This window comes from Heptranchias perlo, chromosome 26, assembly GCF_035084215.1.
Source record: "Heptranchias perlo isolate sHepPer1 chromosome 26, sHepPer1.hap1, whole genome shotgun sequence".
Taxonomy (NCBI): Eukaryota; Metazoa; Chordata; class Chondrichthyes; order Hexanchiformes; family Hexanchidae; genus Heptranchias; species Heptranchias perlo.
Window position 1 is genome coordinate 41,205,202 of NC_090350.1, and position 26,758 is coordinate 41,231,959.

Sequence of the window (26,758 nt, forward strand, 5' to 3'; positions counted from 1 at the left end):
TTTCCAGCATTAAAATTACATTTAATCAAATGTTAGTAAAAGCAGCCATCAGGTGCAGTTCTTGTGTAGAAGCAGCAGGCTGCGCAGTTCTGTCCCAGTCACTGCCGGAGGGAGCAGTGAAATCCCAACAGTACTTGAGAAATCTGCAAACGATACTCCGATAAAACACAGGTTGGGGTTATATCTCCCTACCTTCCCTCAAAGCACCAGGTGGGGCCACTCTCTGTTCCGGGCCTTAGTTTCCATTTCCAAAGACCCACCAGAGATCCTTTCCATAAATATGCAGTTTTCTACTGTAACCATGGGCCAATGAAAGCACAGGAAGATTATATTCCTCCCCAGCCTCCAACACACTGACTGTTCCTGGGCTCAGGTCCTCGAGTATCAACTCCCCTCCAGTGCCTGCATTAGCCTGGTCTGGTCTGGTCCGGTCCTGCTCATGTCCATGCATGCCAACATTAGCCTGGTCTAGTCTGAACCAGCTCAGGTCCATGGCAGGACATTGTGTGGGGGGGCAGGGTAAAAAGGATCTGATTATTCTATAGTACCTAACCCAAGGTATGCTTCGCGACTGAGCTTAGACAGCAAGTGTCGGCAGACTATTCGAGCGTAGAGGGCATCACAGCTGAGCCCAATCCTGTCATCACCTGATGTCCACGCATGCAGAATTTCCAGCGGGGGAGGGGTCACCGAAATATGATTTGGGTGGGGGGGAACAAAGAACTCCTGGCTGATTTTTCTCCTCCTCAACTCAGGGGAATCGATTCCCTACCACCTGCCCCATACCCGAGATTTGCCAACTCAGCACAGATCAGTGACTGAACCTGGGCCCGTCTGAACTGTACGTCTCAGTAAAACACTGGGAGGTGCATTTATTCACTGTGCCTTTGGTGGGAGGTGAGTCTGATGTAGTTTGCATTCCACTCACTCACTCACCTCCCCCGAAACTCGGAAAATAAAAGTGATGTTTTTAAGTACGTGCGCAGTTGCCATTTGTTCGTTACATGCCGGGATTTTGATTCGAGCATTCGAAAGGGTAACGATTGCATTGGTTTAGATGCAGGCCGCTTGCTAATTTGCATTAGTGACAACGATGTTGCGTGATACATCATTTAGGATCCTCCGCTCTAGGTACCACTATTTAACCCTTGGAGACCCAGTCGCTGGCGCACAATCTCATCAGTCTTCACATTAAGAACCAGTTGGATTCCATGTTGAACTTCTGCACAGTTAAGTCTGAAGACAAGGCTCACATCACGGGAGCCTCGGCAACCACATGATCCCCACGACCTTCCACAAGGGCGTCCCATTGGTCAAAATCCTTTTGTAGATCTAAAAATCAGGACAGAAAAAGTGGAATAAATTCGCCAAAATATTTTCCAACAGATTCTCTCGCACCAATGGGTGTCAACTGGCTAATCAGTCACATGGCTTAGCCCCACTCCGTGCTCCCCCCGACATCCACTTTCAGGCACTTTCCACTAGAAGTCACTGGGCAGTAACCTGAAGCAGGAAATCCAGGCCGATTTTTGATGGCTGCATGCAGTTACACCACTATTCCCGGCCAGAATGGAGATGATGGGGTAATTCCCCCGTCAATCATGCCTGGAGACCGCACTGCAGTAAGTGACTGGGATTGATTTTACGCACATAATTTGTATTATGTAGCTAGCCATTCATTGCATTTTGCAGGAGAAATAATCCTGCTTTTATCGAGAGAAGTTGCTGTAGTTTCAGTCATGAGTTCTGTTTGCTGTAATTGGTAGAGATTCTTTTTAAATAGTGTCAGTTTGCTGAGTAAGTATTATGTTTGCTGTAAAATAGACTGTTTGTTGTGAGTCCTGCCGTAAGTCCCAGCCCACCTCAAACTCATTGGCTGACAGCAGTGTCAATAGTCACTATGGATTCTTTCCCCTCTCTCCTGGCCAAATGTAGCATCTCAACCAGAGATCAGCTGACTCCACACCCATTTCTCAGGACCAAACCACTGCAGTTACCATCGAGTCATCAGACTTAAATGGCATTGTTGAATCTTGTGTTGTGAGGGTTTTAAAAAATTGATTCTCAGGATGTGGGCGGCATTGGCAAGGCCGGCATTTATTGCCCATCCCTAGTTGCCCCTTGAGAAGGTGGTGGTGGGCCTTCTTCTTGAACCGCTGCAGTCCGTGTGGTGAAGGTTCTCCCACAGTGGTTAGGGAGCGAGTTCCAGGATTTTGAGGCAGTGACGATGAAGGAACGGCTGATATATGTCCAAGTCAGGATGGTGTGTGACTTGGACGTGGTGTTGTTCCCATGCACCTGCTGCCCATGTCCTTCTAGGTGGTGGAGGTCATGGGTTTGGGAGGTGCTGTTGAAGGAGGGGTTTTGATGGAGTAAACAAGCAGAAACTGTTTCTACTGGCAGGAGGGTCGGTAACCAGAGGACACAGATTTAAGATAATTGGCAAAAGAACCAGAGGGGGGATTTTTTTTTTTACGCAGTGAGTTGTTATGATCTGGAATTTGCTGCCTGATAGGGCGGTGGAAGCAGATTCAATCATAACTTTCAAAAGGGAATTGGATAAATACTTGAAAAGGAAAAATTTGCAGGCTACGGGGAAAGAGGAGGGGAGCGGGATTAATTGGATAGCTCTTTCAAAGAGCTGGGACATGCACGATGGGCCGAATGGCCTCCATCTGTGCTGTAAGAATCTATGCGACGTTATTTTAGGACTGTCCTACCCAAGTGTCTCTGCAGGAAGGCCAGTGCTGCCTTGTTGGTGATATCGAGGCCCTCTACAGGATCTATGGTTCCCTTCGTTTCAAATGCCATGCTGAGCAACTGTCCAGTCAGGAAGGTGAAATCCGTCTGGCTCTGATGTACTGACCCTCTGAAAAGAAAGCATCGACGGAGCAATTACTGAGGACAGAGGAGCCTTTAGGATCAGCTAGAGGCCGAGAGGACCAGCAATCCCCTCTCTTTTTGACCAATGCCAAACCCAACCTTCTCATCACATCCCAACAACCCCCCCACCTCTCCCTCTACAAGCACAATCTAATTGTCTAATCACTAATTCACACTGCCCATTTCAGTGGCCTTGCCTGGTACTGATCAGCTGCTCAATTTATCTCTTTGCTGTTACTGGGATCTTGCTGTGCACAAAACAGCTGCTGCATTTACCCACACAACAGTCGCTGCATAACCAGCACTTTGAGACATTTCTCGGAGAGGTGAGAAGGGGCTAAATAAATGGAAGTCTGTCATTCTTTCCTTATTCCACAACTCAAGCACCCTTTGGGTAGAAGCTGCTACTATCCTTCCAACGCCTAACTTTCAACTTATGTCCCCTGATACTTGAACCCTTCTCTATGGTGAACAATTTGCCCGGATAAATCCTCTCCCCAATCCTGAAAACTTTAATTAAGTCTCCTCCTTTCCAAAGAAAACCTTTCCCAAGTTCTTGATTCCATGACCCACTATCATTCTCTGAAAAGACAAAATGCAGTCTTTGGTACGGTCACCAGATTCTGACACATTTCCCTCTTCCATTGTGTGGGGAAAAAAAAAATGCTCACTCATGGAGGAGACTGAAAATGAGAAGCAAGGGAGTTGGGGAAGGGTTCAAGCAGAGGCCAGATGTTGGGGATTGGGGGTAGGGGAAGAGGAGGGTTAGAATCATCAGAGGAAGGCTCACCTTGGTCAGCTCTTGTCCTGGACATCCACGCTCCAAGTTCCCCGCTAACGGACACCGCACTGTTCTAAATCTCCCGCCCTCTGTTCCAAACCTCTTACATTTAATCTTGAACCTATGGCCCCTCATTCTTGACCCCTCAATTACTGGAAGCAGTCTGATTCTACCTAACCTGTCGTTTAATAATTTTAAACACTTCTATTATATCTTCCTGTGATCCACTTTGTTTTAAATGAAAAAAGATCCAATTTATTTTTAAGTCTTTCTATTTCCTCAAACTAGGCAGCATCCTAGTGAATCTGCATTGTGCCCTCTCTAAAGCCTCGATACCCTTTCTATAGCGTGTAACGCAATATCGCATTAGATCTCTCCTCTCTGTACTTACAATATGGTGACGATCTTGATCTCGTTGCTAGTGGAGTACAGCCTCTTCATCTTACTGACGCTGTCCTGGGTCTGGAATTTCTCAGAGTTCATGAAGAGCACAGGCCGCAGGACCTCGGAATAAACTTCATCCATCAGCGGGAACATCCAGCAATCCAGGGCCACCGCACACCTAAAGGGAACGAACGGGGCCATGGGGAGCGAGTGAGACGGACAAAGAGCGAGGCCACACACATCCCACAGATAAAGAGGGCCATTCAGGGCCCAAAATCTAGCTTTGGACAGAGTTCTTAATGCTGCCGTTGGTTAAGAACATAAGAAATAGGAACAGGAGTAGGCCAGACGGCCCCTCGAGCCTGCTTCTCCATTCAGTCAGATCATGGCTGATCTTCGACCTCAACTCTACTTTCCTGCCCAATCCCCATATCCCCTCGATTCCCCTAGAGTCCAAAAATCTATCTATCTCAGCCTTGAATATATTCAATGACTCAGCATCCACAGCCCTCTGGGGTAGAGAAATCTCAAGATTCCCAACCCTCTGAGTGAAGAAATTCCTCCTCATCTCAGTCTTAAATGGCCGACCCCTTATCCTGCAATTATACTCCCTAGTTTTAGACTCTCTAGCCAGGGAAACAACCTCTCAGCATCTACCCTGTCAAGCCCCCTCAGAATCTTATATGTTTCAATGAGATCACCTCTCATTCTTCTAAACTCCAGAGACTATAGGCTCATTCCACTCAACAGGCTGTGTGTGAACGATTGTCAGTTATGGAGGGACACTGAAGGAACAGCACTCACTTCTAGTGTATCTGTCTCCAGGTCAGAGGTCACCCTGCACTTTGTGTATTTTTGTGAATTCCTTCATACTTCCACTGTCATGCGACGCACTAGCCTCACCACCTCTCATATTCCAGCCACCCCACTCATTGTGGTTTACGAATACCATCGGAGTTGATGTATTCCCGCTTTAGTGACCACGCGGGCCAATTTCCCCAACGCTTCCCTAAGCTCCACCTCCGCTGGGATTGTGACCCAGCGACCATGAAGGAATGACCAATATATGCCCAAGTCGGGATAGTATCCGACTTGGAGGGGAAGTTGGAGGTGGTGTTGTTCCCATGCACCTGCTGCCCTTGTCCTTCTAGGTGATGCAGGTCGAGGGTTTGGGAGGTACTGTTGAAGAAGCCTTGGCAAGTTGCTGCAGTGCATCCTGTAGATAGTACACACTGCAGCCATGGTGCGCCGTGGTAGAGGGAGTGGGTGTTTAGGGTGGTGGATGGGCTGCCGATCAGGCAGACTGCTTTGTCCTGGATGGTGTCGAGCTTCTTGAGTATTCCATTACACTCCTAACTTGTGCCTTGTGGATGGCGGAAAGGCTTCGGGTGTCAGGAGGTGAGTCACTATTGAGTATTGAGTCCAATACGGCACATAGTACTTTAAGTGAGGTTTCATACAGACTCATGACCACCTCTTGGCTTTTAGATCCTACACTTCGTGAGACTGATGGTACTGTGGAGATCACAATCTCACCTGGTGTGAACTCACAGGCTGTCCCACAGCATTATGTCGACACACCTCATCACGTTGCTGCATTATTGGGTGACATATTCCTGGCACCAGCTTTCCTCAATTACGACACGGTGACTGAAACCAAATTACACACCTGAACCGTGGGTCCTTCGCGACAGCCAGGATCGACGTGCTGCCTCCAAACGAATGGCCCATCACCGCGACCCTCTGCAGGTCGATGCAGCCCTGTGGGAACAAGGACTACTATCTCAGACTCTTTGCATCCTCATTTGCTCCCACCCATGGCTGAGCAACGTACCCCCAGTGTGGGACTGAGCGAGGGTCCCTGAACCGGGCTGAGTTTTTTAAAAATTCGTTCATGGGATGTGGGCGTTGCTGGCAAGGCCGGCATTTATTGCCCATCCCTAATTGCCCTCGAGAAGGTGGTGAGCCTCCTTCTTGAACCGCTGCAGTCCGTGTGATGAAGGTTCTCCCACAGTGCTGTTAGGAAGGGAGTTCCAGGATTTTGACCCAGCGACGATGAAGGAACGGCAATATATTTCCAAGTCGGGATGGTGTGTGACTTGGAGGGGAACGTGCAGGTGGTGGTGTTCCCATGTGCTTGCTGCCCTTGTCCTTCTAGGTGGTAGAGGTTGCGGGTTTGGGAGGTGCTCACAAAGAAGCCTTGGCGAGTTGTTGCAGTGCATCCTATGGATGGTACACACTGCAGCCACGATGCGCCGGTGGTGAAGGAAGTGAATGTTTAGGGTGGTGGATGGGGTGCCAATCAAGCGGGCTGCTTTGTCCTGGATGGTGTCAAGCTTCTTGAGTGTTGTTGGAGCTGCACTCATCCAGGCAAGTGGAGAGTATTCCATCACACTCCTGACTTGTGCCTTGTAGATGGTGGAAATGCTTTGGGAAGTCAGGAAGTGAGTCGCTCGCTGCAGAATACCACAGTATTTATGTGGCTGGTCCAGTTAAGTTTCTGGTCAATGGTGACCTCCAGGATGTTGATGGTGGGGGATTCGGCGATGGTAATGCCGTTGAATATCAAGGGGAGGTGGTTAGACTCTCTCTTGTTGGAGATGGTCATTGCCTGGCACAAATGTTACTTGCCACTTATGAGCCCAAGTCTGGATGTTGTCCAGGTCTTGCTGCATGCGGGCTCGGACTGCTTCATTATTTGAGGGGTTGCGAATGGAACTGAACACTGTGCAATCATCAGCGAACATCCCCATTTCTGACCTTATGATGGAGGGAAGATCATTGATGAAGCAGCTGAAGATGGTTGGGCCTCGGACACTGCCCTGAGGAACTCCTGCAGCAATGTCCTGGGGCTGAGATGATTGGCCTCCAACAATCACTACCACCTTCCTTTGGAGAGTTTTCCCCCTGATTCCCAATGACTTCAGTTTTACTAGGGCTCCTTGATGCCACACTCAGTCAAATGCTGCCTTGATGTCATGGGCAGTCACTCTCACCTCACCTCTGGAATTCAGCTCTTTTGTCCATGTTTGGACCAAGGCTGTAATGAGGTCTGGAGCCGAGTGGTCCTGGTGGAACCCAAACTGAGCATCGGTGAGCAGGTTATTGGTGAGTAAGTGCCACTTGATAGCACTGTCGACGACACCTTCCATCACTTTGCTGATGATTGAGAGTAGACTGATGGGGCGGTAATTGGGCAGATTGGATTTGTCCTGCTTTTTGTGGACAGGACATACCTGGGCAATTTTCCATATAGTCAGGTAGATTTCAGTGTTGTAGCTGTACTGGAACAGCTTGGCTAGAGGCGCGGCTAGTTCTGGAGCACAAGTCTTCAGCACTGCAGCCGGGATGCTGTCGGGGCCCATAGCCTTTGCTGTATCCAGTGCACTCAGCTGTTTCTTGATATCACGTGGAGTGAATCGAATTGACTGAAGACTGGCTTCTGTGATGGTGGGGATATCTGGAGGAGGCCAAGATGGATCATCCACTCGGCACTTCTGGCTGAAGATGGTTGCAAACGCTTCAGCCTTGTCTTTTGCACTCACGTGCTGGACTCCGCCATCATTGAGGATGAAGATGTTTACAGAGCCTCCTCCTCCCGTTAGTTGTTTAATTGTCCACCACCATTCATAACTGGATGTGGCAGGACTGCAGAGCTTTGATCTGATCCGTTGGTTGTGGAATCGCTTAGCTCTGTCTATAGCATGTTGCTTCTACTGTTTAGCATGCATGTAGTCCTGAGTTGTAGCTTCACCAGGTTGGCATCTCATTTTTAGGTACGCCTGGTGCTGCACCTGGCATGCTCTTCTACACTCCTCACTGAACCTGGGTTGATCCCCTGGCTTGCTGGTAATGGTAGAGTGAGAAATATGCCGGGCCATGAGGTTACAGATTATGCTGGAATACAATTCTGCTGCTGCTGATGGCCCACAGCGCCTCATGTATTGAGCTGCTAGATCTGTTCTGAATCTATCCCATTTAGCAAGTGGTAGTGCCACACAATACGTTGGATGGTGTCCTCAATGTGAAGATTGGACTTTGTCTCCACGAGGACTGTGCAGTGGTCACTCCTACCAATACTGTCATGGACAGATGCATCTGCGACAGGTAGATTGGTGAGAACGAGGTCAAGTAGGTTTTTCCCTCATGTTGCTTCTCTCACCACCTGCCGCAGGTCCAGTCTGGCAGCTATGTCCTTCAGAACTCGGCCAGCTCGGTCAGTAGTGGTGCTACTGAGCCACTCTTGGTGATGGACACTGAAGTCCCCTACCCAGAGTACATTCTGTGCTCTTGCTACCCTCAGTGCTTCCTACAAGTGATGCTCAACATGGAGGAGGATTGATTCATCAGCTGAGGGAAGGCGGTAGGTGGTAATCAGCAGGAGGTTTCCTTGCCCATGTTTGACCCGATGCCATGAGATTTCATGGGGTCCAGAGTCAATGTTGAGGATTCCCAGGGCCACTCCCTCCTGACTGTATATCACTGTACCGCCACCTCTGGTGGGTCTGTCCTGCTTTTGATGGAAGAGTCTGGGGCGTTGGCTGAAAGGATGATTTGCCTGACTAGTCTGTGGGACAGCTCTCCCAATTGTCCCCAGATGTTAGTGAGGAGGACTTTGCAGGGTCGACTGGTCTTGGTTGCATTTGTCGTGTCCGTTGCCTAGTGGTCCGATGTCGGGTGGTCTGTCCGGTTTTATTCTTATTATGACTTTTTTTTAAGCGAGATTGTACAACTGAGTGGCTTGCTCGGCCATTTCAGAGGGCGATTAAGAATCAACCACATTGCTGTGGGTTTGGAGTCATGTATAGGCCAGACCGGGTAAGGACGGCAGGTTTCCTTCCCTAAAGGGCATTTAAAAAAAAATTTGTTCATGGGATGAGGGCGTCGCTGGCGAGGCCGGCATTTATTGCCCATCCCTAATTGCCCTTGAGAAGGTGGTGGTGAGCCGCCTTCTTGAACCGCTGCAGTCCGTGTGGTGAAGGTTCTCCCACAGTGCTGTTAAGAAGGGAGTTCCAGGATTTTGACCCAGTGAACCAAATGGGTTTTTACGACAATCCGGTAGTTTCATGGCCACCATTACTGATACTATTTTTAAAAATTCCAGATCTTATTAATTGAATTTAAATTCCCCAGCTGCCGTGGTGGGATTTGAACTCAAAACTCCGGATTATTCGTCCAAGCCTCTGGATTACTGGTCCAGTAACATAACCACTATGTTACCGTACCCAGTAGGAGTTAGCCGATCTCAGCCAGTAGGGGATGCTGCAACCTGTGGGTTGCCGAGGGTCCTTATTACGGGTACCCATACTGCACGCTTGTCTACACCGAAAGCTATTGGCCAATCCCCAATCCCCAATCAATCCAAATCTATTTGTAATCCGTCCCCCTCTTAAGGTCCGGACTCTGTGACACAATATAATGTCATTGGTACATTGAATTACTGTGCTGTATACATCTTAAGGAACAGAAGGGTCCCACACTGGACCCCAGGGCACCGTTCCCCTCGATGAACTCGCACCACCTCGCCACCCCTTCAAAAACCTCTCTTCTTTGGACCATGCCTTTGGGTTCACCCCAGCCCAACCAACTCTCAAAGTGTCAGCCGTGGTTCAGTGGGTAGCATTTCGCCTCTGAGGCAGTAGGTTGTGAGTTCAAGTCCCACTCCAGAGTCTTGAGCAGAAAAATCTAGGCTGACACTCCCAGTGCCAGTACTGAGGGAGTTCTGCACTGTCACAGGTGCCGTCTTTCGGATGAGACGTTAAACCGAGGCCCCGTCTGCCCTCTCAGGTGAACGTAAAAGATCCCATGGCACTATTTCGAAGAGCAGGGTTCGATATTTATCCCTCAGCCAACATCACTATGACAGATTATCTGGTTATTATCTCATTGCTGTTTGTGGGACCTTGCTGTGCACAAACTGGCTGCTGCTTTTCCTACATTACAACAAACTTACTTCATTGGCTGTAAAGCATTTTGGAACGTCCTGAGCTCATAATTGGTGCCCCCTATTTTATCCTCCTAATGAGACATCTCCCTGTACGTGAGGAACGCATGTTGCTGCTGGTTGGGGGGGGGGGGGGGGGAACAGCTGGCAGTCCCAGAGTCTGCACTCAGCTGAGAGGCGACTGACTCTCGACGTACCTACCTTCAGAACGGAGAGGTCAAAGTCATCATGAAGGGCGTTTTTGATGGGCTTTCCGTCATCAATGTCTGTCAGAAGAGTCAAGGCCCGGCTGCATTCCTCCGCTCGCTGACTGACCTGGGGGGGTGGGGAACGAAATAAAATATATATAACGACCGACTTGTCCTGGAACAGACAACATTCGTTACATCTAATTTCAATGCTGCATCTTAATTTCTTCTTAAGGGTGAGAGACTAGGAGCTGCGGAGAAGCAGTGGGATTTGGGTGTGCATGTGCATGTATCACAAAGCTGGTGCACAGGTGCAAAAAGTAATCAAAAAGGCTAATGGAATGTCGGCCTTTATCTCAAGAGGGTGGGAATACAGGAGTGATGACATGATGCTTCGGTTGTACAAAGCCTTGGTAAGACCCCCATCTGAAGTACTGGGCATCTCTGGAAGGACATATTGGCCTTGGAGGGGGCGATGTTTGCTTAAAAATTATTGAAGTGTCTGGAGAATGAGGAGAGTGGGATTAGACTAGGTGGCTCCTGTGGAGAAAACACTGATGCAGACTTGATGGGCCAAATGGCAATCTTTACATCCAGTAACATTCCATAAACGTTCCTTGTTTCATTGCACCGCTGCAGTGCTGGAATTAGCCACCAGAGGTCATGGGTGCTGCATTTCCCACAGACTCCAGGTCCCGTCGATCGGCCTGATCTCTGACTCGGGGAGATGGCCGAGCCTCCAGCTTTCTTTCCTAGGTGTATGGTGCTTAAGAATCATAGAATTTACAGCACAGATAGACGGCATACATCAGAATGATACCAGGGCTTAAAGGCTTAAATTATAAGGACAGGTTGCATGAACTTGCTTTGTAATCCCTTGATTTTAGAAGGTTGAGAGGTGATCAAATAGAGGTGTTTAAAATGTTGAAAGGATTCGATAGGTTAGATACAGAGAAACTATTTCCTCTGGTGGGGGAATCCAGATCAAGAGGGCACAATCTTAAAATTAGGAAGCACTTTTTCACACAAAGGGTAGTGGAAATTTCAAACTCTCTCCCCCAAAAAGGCTGGGGGGCAATTGGAGCTTTCAAGACTCAGATCAATAGATTTTTGTTGGGTAAGGGTATCAAGGGATTTTAAGCAAAGGCGGATAAATGGAGTTGAGGTACAGATCAGCCGTGATCTAAATGAACAGCGGAACAGGCTCGAGGGGCTGACTGGCCTCCTCCTGTTCCTATGATCTAATAAGCTTGGCACTTTTTCAGAGATCAATACCAGCTTCTCAACATATCCTCCGACCTCCTCTCTCTCCAGAAACACGTCAAGTTGTCTCTTGAACCCATTTGTACTGTCTGCTTCGATGATCTTCTCGAGTGATGTATTCCACTACTCTATTAACCTTTGTGAAAACATTCCACCTGACTGCACACTTCTTACTCCAAACTTACTAATCTTTAACCCGTGTTCTGGTGTTTGGAGCTGTCACTATTGGTTTTATAAACACCTACATCTTTATTAAAGAGAAGGTGAAGAAAGGGGAAGTTAACAGACCTCCTGCAAAATCGCACACAATCTCGAACAATACGCGGGGTTTTTTTTTTTAAGGACGGGAGGGTTAGACCACGTAACACAGAATGGGGGTTGACCAATTCTCGCCTGGGCCGACCGTCGGTTGAAATATCTGTGGGGGGGGCTGTCACCTCCGCATGAGGTAACTTGCTTTTTTTTAAAACTCCTTTTTAATGATTGTTTTGTATCCGTTACAAAGGTCTGGCATTTGCCTATTTTCCCTTTTCCTCCCCAATTTTTAATACATTAACAAACTAGTCTCAGCCGTGGCTCAGTGGGTTTCTCTCTCGCTTCTGAGTCTGATGGTCGTGGGTTTAAGTCCCACTCCAGAGACTTGAGCACAAAATCTAGGCTGACGCTCCCAGTGCAGTACTAAGGGAGTGCTGCACTGTCAGAGGTACCGTCTTTCGGATGAGACGTTAAGCTGAGGCCCCGTCTGCCCTCTCAGGTGGATGTAAAAGATCCCACGGCACTGTTTCGAAGAGCAAGGGAGTTCACCCCAGTGTCCTGGACAATATTTATCCCTCAACCAACATCACTAAAAAAACAGATTATCTGGTCATCATGTTGCTGTTTGTGGGATCTTGCTGTGCGCAAATTGGCTGCTGTGTTTTCTACATTACAACAGTGACTGCACTTCAAAAAAAAACTTAATTGGCTGTAAAGTTCTTTGGGACATCCTGAGGTTGTGAAAGGTGCTATATAAATGCAAGTCCTTCTTTCAAACCTCTGCCAATAAGTTACAGGATGCAGCGTTTTATAGGCAGTATTTAAACACAATGCGTCGTTCTTCTGCTAAATTCTGGGTGCGTGTCCCTTTGAGGTCCCAAAGTCTAACTTTCTGTTAAGTAAACATTGGCTGAGTTCTTAGACGATAATTGAGAGGCCACCGACAGTCTGGCTCTGTGTGTTTCTCGATGTTTAAAATTACCCTCAAAATTAGCTGGTAACCGGATTGAGAATTGCACTCCTGTTTGGAAATATAACCAGGAGTCAGGGAGTAAATTCCCGACACACTCTGTGCCGCTCCCCCACCTCCCCTAATCCGAAACAGGAACGTTCAAGGGTGCAAGTCCGTCCAAGGGTGAATCGCCGTTTTAATTCCTGGATCTTAAACACACCTGTTTATTCCGGAGGGAGAAATCATCCTCAGCCGTCTCCAGTTTCCTGTACGGAAGCCATTCTTCCTCCAGCACAGGCGGGGAGCCCGTGGGTAAAATGGGTCCCTCGGGGGTTGGTTCCATTACGGCCGTGGCCACAATCTGCTGCTGAGGTTCCTCAACAGGAGACTTGAAAAAAAAGGTCGTGGAAGCCGACTCATCTCTGATTAAAAACAAATAAGCCGATAAATTGAAAGGTGGGAAATAATCTCAAAAAACTGTTATGCTCAGTGTGTAGTTCACACCCGTCAAACACTCCCAGGGCAGGTACAGCACGGGTTAGATACAGAGTAAAGCTCCCTCTACACTGTCCCATCAAACACTCCCAGGGCAGGTACAGCACGGGTTAGATACAGAGTAAAGCTCCCTCTACACTGTCCAATCAAACACTCCCAGGGCAGGTACAGCATGGGTTAGATACAGAGTAAAGCTCCCTCTACACTGTCCCATCAAACACTCCCAGGGCAGGTACAGCACAGATTAGATACAGAGTAAAGCTCCCTCCACACTGTCCCATCAAACACTCCCAGGGCAGGTACAGCACGGGTTAGATACAGAGTAAAACTCCCTCTACACTGTCCCATCAAACACTCCCAGGGCAGGTACAGCACGGGTTAGATACAGAGTAAAGCTCCCTCTACACTGTCCCATCAAACACCCCCAGGGCAGGTACAGCACGGGTTAGATACAGAGTAAAGCTCCCTCCACACTGTCCCATCAAACACTCCCAGGGCAGGTACAGCACGGGTTAGATACAGAGTAAAACTCCCTCCACACTGTCCCATCAAACACTCCCAGGGCAGGTACAGCACGGGTTAGATACAGAGTAAAACTCCCTCTACACTGTCCCATCAAACACTCCCAGGGGGTGTCACAGGGAGAGCGTCCCACCCCTGGAACAATCCTTGATAACTGAGCTGGAACGAACTGGCAGGCCAGCAGGCCCCTCGATTGCATTTTCAAATATTGCAACAGTGCCATGGCTCCCCCAGAGACACTAACCTGTGCTCGACAGCAGCGACTACAAACCCCTGGGAAGCCATCTCGATGCAGACGGCGGAGTAAACGGTCCTGTGATAAGGAAAAGAACGCAACAATGAGATACATCAATACCGAGACCATCGGCCCAGGTCCCAGTAGATCAGTCCTGGACGACCACTCGATAATAATAATAAAGAACCATAGAAACTAGGAGCAGGAGTAGGCCATTCGGCCCTTCGGCCCTTCGAGCCTGCTTCGCCATTCAATATGCTTATGGCTGATCCTCTATCTCAATACCATATTGCCGCTCTCTCCCCATACCCCTCGATGCCTTCTGTGTCTAGAATAACACAGACACATTTAAGGGGAAGCTGGATAAGTACATGAAGGAGAAAGGAATAGGTTATGCTGACAGGGTGAGATGAAGTTGGGCCATTCAGCCCCTCAAACCCATTTTCAATTAGATCATGGCTGATCAGTACCCCAACTCCATTTACCCACCTTGGATCCGTAACCCTTAATACCCTTGCTTAACAAAAATCTATCAATTTCAGTTTTGAAATTTTCAATTGACCCCCAGCCTCAACAGCTTTTTGGGGGAGAGTGTTCCAGATTTCCACTCCCCTTTGTGTGAAGAAGTGCTTCCTGACATCACCCCTGAACGGCCTGGCTCTAATTTTAAGGTTATGCCCCCTTGTTCTGGACCCCCCCCACCCCACCTGAGGAAATAGTTTCTCTCTATCTACCCTATCAAGTCCTTTAACCATCTTAAACACCTCAATTAGATCACCCCTTAATCTTCTATAGTCAAGGGAACACAGAATTCAAACAGGAGGCTCGTGTGGAGGATAAATACTGGCACAGACCAGTTGGGCCGAATGGCCTCTTTCTGTGCTGTAAATTCAATGTAATTCTATGTAAGGATTCGATCGCCCACTGATCTGAGTCAGGGTCGCAGTGAAGATGCTACAATTGCACCAGAGAGTGGGAAAAAACAACCAGGTTCGGATGTGGACCCCACAGTTGAATATTCCATTGATACTTTTTGAAATTCGAATGTGAACAATGGGTACTGGGCGGTGGGTGCCTGAGGTACAAAAAGTAGCAATTTCAAATTAGGAAATGGTGGGCAGGAAGAGAGAACATAAGAAATAGAAGCAGTAGACGACCATACGGTCCATCGAGCCCTACTCCGCCATTCATGGCTGATCTTCAACCTCAACTCCACTTTCCTGCCCGATCCCCACATCCCTTGATTCCCCAGAGTCCAAAAATCCATCGATCTCAGCCTTGAATATATTCAATGACTCAGCATCCACAGCCCTCTAGGGTAGAGAATTCCAAAGATTCACAACCCTCTGAGTGAAGAAATTCCTCCTCATCTCAATCTTAAATGGCCGACCCCTTATCATGCGACTATGCCCTCTAGTTCTAGACTCTACAGCCAGGGGAAACAACCCCTAAGCCCCTACCCTGTCAAGCCCCCTCAGAATCTTATATGTTTCAATGAGATCACCTCTCATTCTTCTAAACTCAACCTCTCCTCATAGATCAACCCCCAGGAATTAATCTAGTGAACCTTCATTGCACCGCCTCTAAGGAAAGTATATCCTTCCTTAGATAAAGAGACCAAAACTGTCCGCACAACACTAGGTGAGGTCTCACCAAAGCCCTGTACGATTGTATTAAGACTTCCTTGCTCTTGTACTCCAATCCCCTTGCAATAAAGGGCAACATGCCATTTGCTTTACTAATTGCCTGCTATACTTGCATGCTAACTTTTTGTGTTTCTTGTACCAGTACACCCAAGTGTCTCTGCACACGAACATTTAATAGTTTCTCACTATTGAAAAAATATTCTTTTTTTCTATTCTTCCTACCAAAGTGAATAACTTCACATTTCCCCACATTATACTCCATCTGCCACCTTCTTGCCCACTCACTTAACCTGTCTATATCCCTTTGCAGACTTTGTGTCCTCCTCACTGCTTACTTTCCCACCTAGCTTTGTACCATCAGCAAACTTGGATACATTACACTCGGTCCCTTAATCTAAGATATAGATTGTAAATAGCTGAGGCTCAAGCACTGATCCTTGCGGAACCCTATTATTTACAGCCTGCCAACCTGAAAATGACCCTTTTATCCCTACTCTCTGTTTTCTGTCCTTTAACCAATCCTCGATCCATGCGAATATATTACCCCCAACCCCATGAACCCTTATCTTGCTAACAACCTTTAATGTGGCACCTTAGAATGCCTTTTGAAAATCCAATTATACCTCATCCACCGGTTCCCCTTTATCTACCCTGCTACTTACATCCTCAAAAAACTAACAAATTTGTCAAACACGATTTCCCTTTCATAAAACCATGTTGACTCTGCCTAATCATATGATTTTCTAAGTGCCCTGTTACCACTTCCTTAATAATGGATTCCAGCATTTACCCGATGACTGATGTCTGGCTAACTGGCCTGTAGTTCCCCGTTTTCTCTCTCCCTCCTCTGTAGTATAGCGGGGTTACATTTGCTACCTTCCAATCCACTCGGACCGGTCTAGAATCTAGGGAATTTTGGAAGATCACAACCAATGCATCCACTATCGCTGCAGCCACCTCTTTTAGAACCCTCGGATGTAGGCCATCAGATCCAGGGGATTTATTGGCTTTTAGTCCCATTAGTTTCTCAAGTACTTTTTCTCTACTGATATTAATTACTTTAAGTTCCTCACTCTCATTAGACCCTTGGTTCCCCACTATTTTTGGTATGCTTTTTGTGTCTTCTACCGTGAAGACAGATACAAAATATTTGTTTAATGCATCTGCCATTTCCTGATTCCCCATTATAATTTCTCCTGTCTCAGCCTCTAGGGGACCAATGTTTACATTTGCTAATCTCTTCCTTTTTACATACTTGTAGAAGCTTCTACAATCTGTTCTTATATTTCTTGCTAGTTTACTTTCATATTCTATTTTCTCCCTTTTGATCAATTTTTTGGTCATCCTTTGCTAGTTTCTAAAACTCTCCCAATCCTCAGGCCTACTACTCCTCTTGGCAGCATGTTAGGCCTCTTCTTTTAATCTAATACCGTCCGTAACCTTTTTAGTTAGCCACGGGTGGATCACTTTTCCCGTGGAGTGTTTATTTCTCAACGGAATGTGTATTTGTTGAGAATATTGAAATATTTCTTTAGATGTTTGCCATTGCTTTTCAACGTAATACAGAGGCTGTGTCACTTTGATGTTTTAGAGAGAAAAATAAAGAGAAAAAAAAGAGAGAAAGACAGAGAAATAAAAGAGATAGTGAAAAAAAAGAGAAAAGAAAAAGGGAAATAAAAACTGAATGCAGGTCATTGAGTCTATGGAAAGAGAAAACAGGGTTCACACATCAGGCCAGGCCCTTCATCAGGCCTCGAAGACAAGTTGGAGAAGCCCTTTTGTGGAACAAAACAAGGAGTGGGAGGGGGGAAAACCATCAGAGCTTGAAGTTCAGATATGAAAACTAGTTGTTCCCGTTATCGACACTCTACCTGAAAGCCCCTAGGCCGTGGGAAAATACAATCAGCGGGTATTTCTCGAGAGCTCTGAAAGGAGCATTCCATCCCACCGGGACTTCATGATAACCTAAAAGGATTAAAAAGAGTGCATGAACCTCTTACGCTGGTTATTAAGATGTAGAATTCCATTATTAAAGCTTGTTCCTCTGCCAATTTTCCAAAATATCCTATTGGTCAGTGGGATGAATACTTGGGTCCGTATTGCAGTTCCATCTTAAAAATCACAAAAGTCAAGATGGATGATGTTTTGAGCCTAATTTGTGGTAATTTGTACGATTATAATGAGGCTTCGACCCTATGTTTGGTCACCAGACACGAGTGGTTCTTGTAATATGGCTCAGCCTCCTTTCCCGTGGCCCTGAGCGAGACCTGCTGCTCTCTAGCACTCCATTTACAGCCTACCCAACCGTTCACATTTCCCAGACCATGTATTTTCTCGCTCTCTCACGCGCTGTCCAGTGCGGGAAAGCTATCATCTCAGCATCTGTGCTGCAAATTAAAGGGCGCTGTCAATATTGCAGGGCTGTAGTTAGAATGGAGACACCTAGCCTGCCCAACTCTCAAGCATCCTGTCTAGACACTTGCACCACCCCCCGCCCTCTCAGCCATGTAATCTCCTGGGAGAGGAAAAAACACAGAAAAAAACCCAGGGCCATTAAGGGGGCTCTCGTTCTTGGGCAGCCCCCCATCCTTGCGCCCCCCCCACCCACGTGCCCCAGTTTGGGAACTTCTGCTGTACTCTGTTGATTATGTAGCCCATCGTCCCACTGGCTTTGCTTGAGCCTCTCTCACCGAACGCCAGGCTGAGTAGAGGGGCACACCACCTCTTGCTCCTCTCCAGGAAGTCCGCGAGACCCCCGTAGTACTCATATCGGGGAATCCACAGCGGCTGCTTTGGATGTCCACCGGCTTCGCAGGGATAGTATAAACGGAAGAAACTTCCCTGAAACAAATAAAATCATTTTCCGCTTTAAAAAAAACAAGAGTTGATTGTAAGGCAAGTAATAGAAAGAAAGAACTTGCATTTTAATAGACCTTTTATGACCTTGGGACGTCCCAAAGTGCTTTACAGCCAATGAAGTACTTTTGAAGTGTAGTCACTGCAGTAATGTAGGAAACACGGCAGCCAATTTGCACACAGCAAGATCCCACAAACAGCAATGTGATAATGATCAGATAATCTGCTTTTAGTGATGTTGGTTGAGGGATAAATATTGGCCAGGACACCAGTGAGACCTCCCCTGCTCTTCTTCGAAATAGCGTCAAGGGATCTTTTACATCCACCCGAGGGGGCGGATGGGGCCTCGGTTTAATATTACTTCAAATTAGGCCATGAAAATAGGATCAGAGGAATCTCCCCTTTCTCTGATATCCTTACATCGGGTCTTGAGTTGGTTAGACATCAGATCTATAATCTCACCCAACAAGGGCTGTTTCTCCACATTGCATCCTGTATTGTGTGTTTTTACCACTTCATCACCAAGCTGCTCGTGTGCCTAATCTCTTCCATCTGTGTCAAAACAAGCAAGGTCCAACCCTTTAGAGAGAGCACAACTCCCTTCAGAAACTGATAAAAGTGATAGCCTACCACGTCCTTCATGTTTTGCGCAAATGTTCTGTCGAAAACTTCAGACAGCTAAGGGATGATTTCTTAACAAGTTACCTTAAGACCATGACAATGGATGTCACGATCCAGGGCCAACAGTGATCAGAGGGGCAGCTCCTTTTTACTAAGATTTGTGATTTACAATGCTTCACTTTTCTGTTTGCTAAATTTTGTGCTTGTCAAGCTGAGCAATGTCAATGTCCATTTTAGGCACCCAGCATCGGCATGAAACACTCAGTCAGTTACAGCATAGGGTAGAGAGAGTGTAAAGCTCCTTCTACACTGTCCCATCAAACACTCCCAGGGCAGGTACAGCACGGGTTAGATACAGAGTAAAGCTCCCTCTACACTGTCCCATCAAACGCTCCCAGGGCAGGTACAGCACGGGTTAGTTACAGAGTAAAGCTCCCTCTACACTGTCCCATCAAACGCTCCCAGGGCAGGTACAGCACGGGTTAGTTACAGAGTAAAGCTCCCTCTACACTGTCCCATCAAACGCTCCCAGGGCAGGTACAGCACGGGTTAGTTACAGAGTAAAGCTCCCTCTACACTGTCCCATCAAACGCTCCCAGGGCAGGTACAGCACGGGTTAGTTACAGAGTAAAGCTCCCTCTACACTGTCCCATCAAACGCTCCCAGGGCAGGTACAGCAGAGGTTGTATAGAAGGAGCATCATCTAAGGCCTGAGTTGAAGGTCATGTGACACAGCTGAGAAAAGAAGTTGTCAATCTGGTCTAGCAAGGCATCATGTTTGGGTTAGTCAACTCTACCCACAGATATTGCAACAGCATAGCCTGAATCTGCTTGTGCAGGCCACAAACCCATTTCAGCCTCGTGAGAGCCTGTCAAATAGAAATTCTCAACAAATAGCACGTTTCATTTCCCTCACCAATTTTCTCCTCCGGCCCGAAGGTGCTGACCAGTCCATAAGCTTTGATTGCGCTTCAGTACGTCAACCACTAGGCTATTCTTCATGTGAGAATCTAGGCAGTGACTGGTCAGCAAATTATTCAACTCGAGGGAATTCTACCCACTCCTCTCCCCTCTACACACGTGCACTTTCAGCAGGGGTCACTGGGTAGTGATCGGAATCCCTGGCCGATTTTCCTGTCCCTAACTCATGGCACTGAGGCCAACTTTAGTCCCTCTGGAATCCTAGAATTTTACAGCACCGAAAGAGACCATTCGGTCCATCAAGCCTGTTCCACCTCTAGTTAGTCCCATTTCCCTGCCTTTTCCCAATACCCTTTTTCCTTTAAAGTATTTATCCAGTTCATCATAAGTACCTTGTGATCTTTGGTTTTATACTCTACGACCCTATTAAACCTAGGTACCCTTATGCTGTGTTTTGTTTTACATTTCCTCCCCCTTTTGAAGATGTGTGTATGTGAGCCCCAGGTCTATCTCTGCTCCTCTACTTCTTTGAGACGTTTTCCCATTTAGTGTATATTTCTTCTCCTTACTCTTTCTACCAAAACGTATCACTTCACATTTCTCCACATTAGGTTTCAGCCATCATCCAGCTGAGATTAGTTAACCAGGCCCAGACTGGAATGGAACCCAGAAATGCTCAGTCTGTACTGTTTAGTACAATGGGCAATGCATTTAGCAACTGAACTCAGCGATTTCATTTACATGAACGCTCTGAGCCATCAACCAGCACAATAAGCATTTGCAGCTCACGATTCTGACACAAAATGTTCTGTTCAGCATTACTGTCAAGGCAGCAAACTCACAAACCACAGAGCCACAAGGTTACAATACAATGACTCAACCCACTGCCATGCAACCAAGGCACCCCTGTTGCATAAGTTAGGTTAGTTGATCTAGAAAAATATATCCCACAGTCACCTTTGTTCTCCCTGGTATCTGAGTGGCTCATCCCAAGCCCGTTCCAAAAACTTGCAAGCTCACAGTTTTCCAGGGAATTATTTTGATGGTTTGGGATACTGGACATGCTACATATCCATAATATTATCCCATTTTGCGGGATGTGCGGTGAGAACATCAACTTTTAAATTATGTTTACTGCAGTTTCTTTCCTTAGGGTGTTTTAAGTAAATCAATCTTGCAGTACACAATATAAGAATCAAGGACAGGAAAAAGCCATTCGACCCTCTAAAGACCATCCCTCTGCTACCCCAACTCTCCCATCAAAGTCCATCCCTCTAGTACCCTAACTCTCCCATCAAAACCCATGCCTCTAGTACTCTAACTCCCAAAGCTCATCCCTATAGTGCGGTCAAATAGCTTGCTGCCGTACACTGACCGGGGTCACTGGTGAAGAATGGGCAACATTGGACGAGGGATTAGAAGGCAATGCCATCAGTAGGACCTCATTCCTAGAGTAAGCGGTTTCAGGGGAGTAGGGGGTAAAAACAGGTTGGTGAAAGGGTCCTGCCCAGCCATACCTCTATATTACTCTGTTTCCATCCCAACAATTGGAGATTTGTTGGGGCTCTACTCTGCCAAGTGATCGAGGCCTTGAACCCTGCCGCTACCAGTCAGCAAGCAGGGCCCGGATGGGTGCAGGGACCATTATTCACTCAAAGAGGAACAAGATCCCGGGAACTCCAACAGGACGCGCGTGTGTGTGAGAGAGAGAGAGAGAGAGAGAGAAATGTGCATCTCACCACATCCATGCAGCATGGCAGGGTGCTGCTACACAGGGCACAGGGTGGGGTGCCCAGAGGGTACCTGCCCCTGGTCACCCATTACAGAAACAACATTAAAGGCAAGCGATTTCAGATAGTGCAACAAATCCCAGCATCCTGAAGGTCACCATTGACCAGCATCTCAACTGCACCAGCCACATAAATGCAGTGGTTACTAGAGCAGGTCAGAGGCTGGGTATTCTGCGACAAGTGACTCATCTCCTGACTCCCCAAAGCCTCTCCATCACCCACCTACAAGGGACAAGTCAGGAGTGTGATGGAATACTCTCCGATTGCCTCGATGGTGCAGCTCCAACACTCAAGAAGCTCAACACCATCCAGGAGTAATCAGCCCGCTTTATCGGCACCCCATCCACCACCTTAAACATTCACTCCCTTCACCACCGGCGCACTGTGCCTGCAGTGCGTACCATCTACAGGATGCACTGCAGCAACTCGCCAAGGCTTCTTCGACAGCACCTCCCAACCCGTGACCTCTACCACCTAGTAGGTCAAGGGCAGCAGGTGCATGGGAACAACACCACCTGCACGTTCCCCTCCGAGTCACACACCATCCCGACTTGGACATATATTGGCCGTTCCTTCATCGTCACTGGGTCAAAATCCTGGAGCTCCCTCCCTAACAGCACTGTGGGAGAACCTTCACCACAAGGACTGCAGCGGTTCAAGAAGGCGGCTCACCACCACCTTCTCAAGGGGCAACTGGAGATGGGTTAAAAAAAAATGCTGGCCTTGCCGAGAATTAATAAAATGAAGAACGAATGAGAATGAATTAAGAAAAATCCCATGTATTTCTACACTTGTGCATAGACATGTTGCTGTCCCAGTACCACAGCTACGAACGGAAAGCCTCAGGAGCAGTGAAAGCAGCAGCTTCTCAGCTAATAACTCATTTTCCATCACCAAATACTACACAACAAAAATGCATTAAATTACACTCCTCCTCCCCCCCCCCACCCCACCCCTCTCAAACATATTGCTTCACCTTACCTGTCTTGTGTGATCAGCCATGATGTCTGTGCAGCCCACTTTATGGGGTCCTTTTGCAGTAGGCAGTCCCAGCGATTGCCCACTCCCCATGTTCCAGGAGCGTAGGATCCACACCGTAGAATGCACTGAATAAAACAAAAAGAGCTTTGTTGTTCACCCCTCCTTGTTCAAGTGTTGTAACTAACTATGAGAGAGAGATTGAACCATTCCAGACTTGGACTCAATCTTTTTCCTATTTTGTGTGACTAGGCACTTTTTGCAACATGTAATTTTGCCCATATACACAAAGGATTTGAAAGCCCTCGTGAGCCTGGTCACCTGAAGGACTGAGTGCAGCTTCTAACAGCTTCCTTGCACTCCTGAAAAGGCAGAAAGCCTTCCTCAGCTCTCTTCCACTCTCCTCATCTTTAGCCTCCTAACTCCCGCCCTCCCCCCCACCCCCCATGGACATGGCTTTACTGTCTCCCTTAATTTACGACCATGATCCGTGCTCCTAAAAACCTTCCTCTCTGGTTCCCCAAAATCTTCAAATACAACCCGAGACTGTCTCATCCATTTGCTCGCCTCTTCCCCGAGGCATTGATCCTTGTGTGGGTCTACTAGTATCATGTTCACGTGCCAGTCTACACTGCAAGGGTTGGCAGGATATTCAACCATCAGAGGAAAAAGAGCCGAGCCCAGTCCCGTTCCCCTCACAACATCCACACACTTTCCGGGATTATCAGATCGTGATCAGGAGTGGGAACCATGACTGATTTTCCCTTCCCAACCCAGTGAAACTAAATGCAGCCACCTTACAGTCAAAGGTCAGCTAACTTAACACAAATCAGGGATCAAACTGTGGGCTTTTCTACTGGGGTTCAGCGAATCACTGGATAAAGTCATCATCAGAGGAGGCGAGAGTTTGAATACAATGGAAGGCGCACTTCATTCACTCAGAGCAGATATTCTTTATTCTTGGTGTGGAGTCTTCACACTAAAAATAAATACAGTAGCTCTATAATCTCCCATCCCAGTTCCCCAGCAGAGATCTTCAGGGCAAAGCCTTGCACCAGACATCGCTGGAGTTCAGGGCTCCTTCTGTTCTCTATAAACCATTCCTTCTCGGTGAATAAAATGACATAATGTTTGTTCTGTTAATTGTACTCTTAGAATCGTTCAATATATAGCCCTCAAATAAGGTATTTGTCTCACTGTGTCCCTGCACTTAGACCCATTCCTCATACCTTGCTGAATTTCTCTTTTTAAAATATTTATCCATTTCTCCTATATAAAAAAGAAACTACTCTGGATTCTGCTCCCACCACCGTTTCCTGTTGGGCATTCCACATCCTTACAGCCCTCTGTGTAAAAATATTTCTCTCAAAGAAAGAACTTGCATTTATATAGCGCCTTTCACAACCTCAGTACGGCCCAAAGCGCTTTACAGCCAATTAAGTACTTTTGAAGTGTAGTCACTGTTGCAATGTAGGAAACGTGGCAGCCAATTTGTGCACAGCAAGATCCCAAAAACAGCAATGTGATTACGGCCAGATAATCTGTTTTAGTGATGTTGGTTGAGGGATAAATATTGGCCCAAGACATCGGGGAGAATTCCCCTGTTCTTCTTCGAATAGTGCCACGGAATCTTTTACATCCACCCGAGGGGGCAGACGGAGCCTAGGTTTAACGTCTCATCCGAAGGGCAGCGCTCCCTCAAGTACTGCAGCAGAGTGTCAGCCTAGATTTTGTGCTCAAGTCTCTGGAGTGGGACTTGAACCCACGACCTCCTGACTCAGAGGCGAGAGTGCTGCCAACCTCTCCCTTCCTGTGCTGAGGATATTTGCCGTGCCAAACCCAGTAGACCAAAAAGTTATTCGCTTCTTTATTTTGGAGAATCTGCTCCAATTAGTGAAGGTTTGATTGTTAATGGTCGCATTGAGCTATAAAGTCCGGAGCTCCCACTCAGCACAGAAGGAAAAACTTTGAACAAAATCCCAACAGTTGGGTTGATGACGTTCCAGTGAATTGGCAAACAGACGATTTTCAGCACGTTGCGAAAATGTTTCACTTAGTTGGCTGCATTCGACATTTTAACCACGACTTTACCCAATGCAGCAGCACCGTGGGACCCACTCCTGACACTGAAGAATATAATTTTTCTTACAATACGAATATATTTATGATTTATTTAAAAAAAAAACTGACAGTAAGGACACGCGAGTGTGGGCAAAGGCCAGTTCCTCACTCCTTCGTTCCCTTTTAGAGAAGTACCACCGTCATCATAATAGTGCAACAAGTAACGTAACATTCTTATAACACAGATGCTGTCAAGTCAAAACTACATCATTGTTGTGAAATGACAGCGATAAAGAAAAAAATTCGGCCCAATATTTCTTAGAACTATTTACTTGTGTGGAGAGCAAAGCAACAAAGTTTGGGCCGAATGGTCCGTTACCATGTTGTCATTTCTCTGTACAGACTGCACTCTTTAAAGGGCGGCATCCGTACGGGTTTGGATACAAAGACCCACGGATAATTCTGATCACACTGAGCAACATACAAATAAGGCAATGATGCAATGATGCATTTATGGCCCCTGCAGCGAACATTCCCTCCACTCTTCCGAGGCTGGACTACTAATGCTCCCTTCCCCTCCTCTCCTCGGTGACATGGGCTTCAACCATCACACTCTGGAACTCTTTCCCTACAACTTGATCCAACTCTCGCCCAGGTCGCTTCCAGCCACCTCCCCTCACTCTTCTCCCAATTCCTGTTCAGTGGCCAATCCTGCCCCTCTGTAAAGTGCCTTGGGAAGTTTGGTCCCATTAAGGCACTATACACGAGGGCAATTGTTTGCACACAACCAGGAAAACCTTGGCCAGACAGGTTCTTGCTGAAGTCACTGCGCTTTTAAAAACAAATAGCTAAAATAAAACAAGCGGCGCTGTGTTCAAATATGTGAAACAATATTTAGCTTGTTAAAGTTCCCCTTCAGAGGAGAAAGTGAAAGTTTCCTCCAAGTTCTCGCTCCACAAAACTTCAGCCAACTTTTCCCAAAGTTAACTTTTTGGATGTTGTTGTTGTTGCTGGGAGACCCCCCTCTTCCCCCTGGCTGGTGCCGGTAGTGCTGTTCTCTCCCCTCCCTCTCTCCTCTCTCCCCTCCCTCTCTCACTTTCATTTACCTCCAGACAGCGATCTGCAGACCTGCTCCTCCCCGCTGCGAACTCAGCACTCCTGCCCGCGCGGGGCACGCCGGGACTTGTGGTTCTCTGGCCGCGGGGTGGGGGGGGGGGGAGAACTACAACCCCCAGAGTGCACCGCGGCCTCGCCCCGCCCACCGGCCGTAGCAGCGCCCTCTACCGGCACCGTGCGCGAACTGCCTGCTTCCCCATTGTGTTTCTCTTTGCAATTTAAAGTTTTTTTCCAGAAGAGAACCCCATGCTTAGATATAGACACAGCTTTAAAGTAATGGGTAGAAGGATTAGAGGGGAGTTGAGGAGAAATTGATTCACCCAGAGGGTGGTGGGGGTCTGGAAATCACAGTCTTCAGTTCCATTCGCAACCCCTCAGATAATGAAGCAGTCCGTGCCCGCATGCAGCAAGACCTGGACAACATCCAGGCTTGGCCTCATAAGTGGCAAGTAACATTCGCACCAGACAAGTGCCAGGCAATGACCACCTCCAACAAGAGAGAGTCTAACCACCTCCCCTTGACATTCAAAGGCATAACCATCGCCGAATCCCCCACCATCAACACCCTGGGGGTCACCATTGACCAGAAACTGAACTGGACCAGCCATATAAATACTGTGGCTACAGGAGCAGGTCAGAGGCTGGGTATTCTGCAGCATGTGACTCACCTCCTGACTCCCCAAAGCCTTTCCACCATCTACAAGGCACAAATCAGGAGTGTGATGGAATACTCTCCACTTGCCTGGATGAGTGCAGCTCCGACAACACTCAAGAAGCTCGACACCATCCAGGACAAAGCAGCCCGCTTGATTAGCACCCCATCACCCACCCTAAACATTCACTCCCTTCACCACCGGTGCACCGTGG

At 47.5% G+C, this 26,758-nt stretch overlaps 1 protein-coding gene across 2 annotated transcripts; it reads right to left on the bottom strand.

Moving 5' to 3' along the window:
• Nucleotides 1-25,963, bottom strand: LOC137342732 (platelet-activating factor acetylhydrolase 2, cytoplasmic-like). Of its 2 annotated transcripts, none has more exons than XM_068006890.1 (11): nt 25,882-25,963; nt 22,718-22,842; nt 18,239-18,389; nt 17,420-17,513; nt 13,912-13,980; nt 12,871-13,072; nt 10,194-10,307; nt 5,718-5,809; nt 4,056-4,226; nt 2,721-2,869; nt 1-1,332 (listed from the first exon to the last, which is right to left on the bottom strand). In XM_068006890.1, exons 2-11 carry the CDS (start codon nt 22,805-22,807, stop codon nt 1,250-1,252), a joined length of 1,215 nt encoding a protein of 404 aa, XP_067862991.1. In that variant the 5' UTR covers nt 22,808-22,842; nt 25,882-25,963; the 3' UTR covers nt 1-1,249. The 2 variants fall into 2 exon arrangements, with proteins under 2 accessions (XP_067862991.1, XP_067862990.1); XM_068006889.1 differs by lacking the exon at nt 25,882-25,963 and adding an exon at nt 25,260-25,492.
• Nucleotides 25,964-26,758: the final 795 nt, after the last annotated feature.

What these genes read in the sequence shown, in the direction of transcription:
- LOC137342732 (XM_068006889.1), bottom strand. Translation starts at nt 25,308, where the DNA reads ATGTTCGCTGCAGGGGCCATAAATGCATCATTGCATCATTGCCTTATT. An exon ending in TCTCCCTCCGGAATAAACAG is followed by an intron (nt 10,308 to 12,870) that starts GTGTGTTTAAGA and finishes CCACCCCCCCAG; the next exon opens with GTCAGTCAGCGAGCGGAGGA. An exon ending in TTGACCTCTCCGTTCTGAAG is followed by an intron (nt 5,810 to 10,193) that starts GTAGGTACGTCG and finishes TTGTTCCCACAG; the next exon opens with GGCTGCATCGACCTGCAGAG.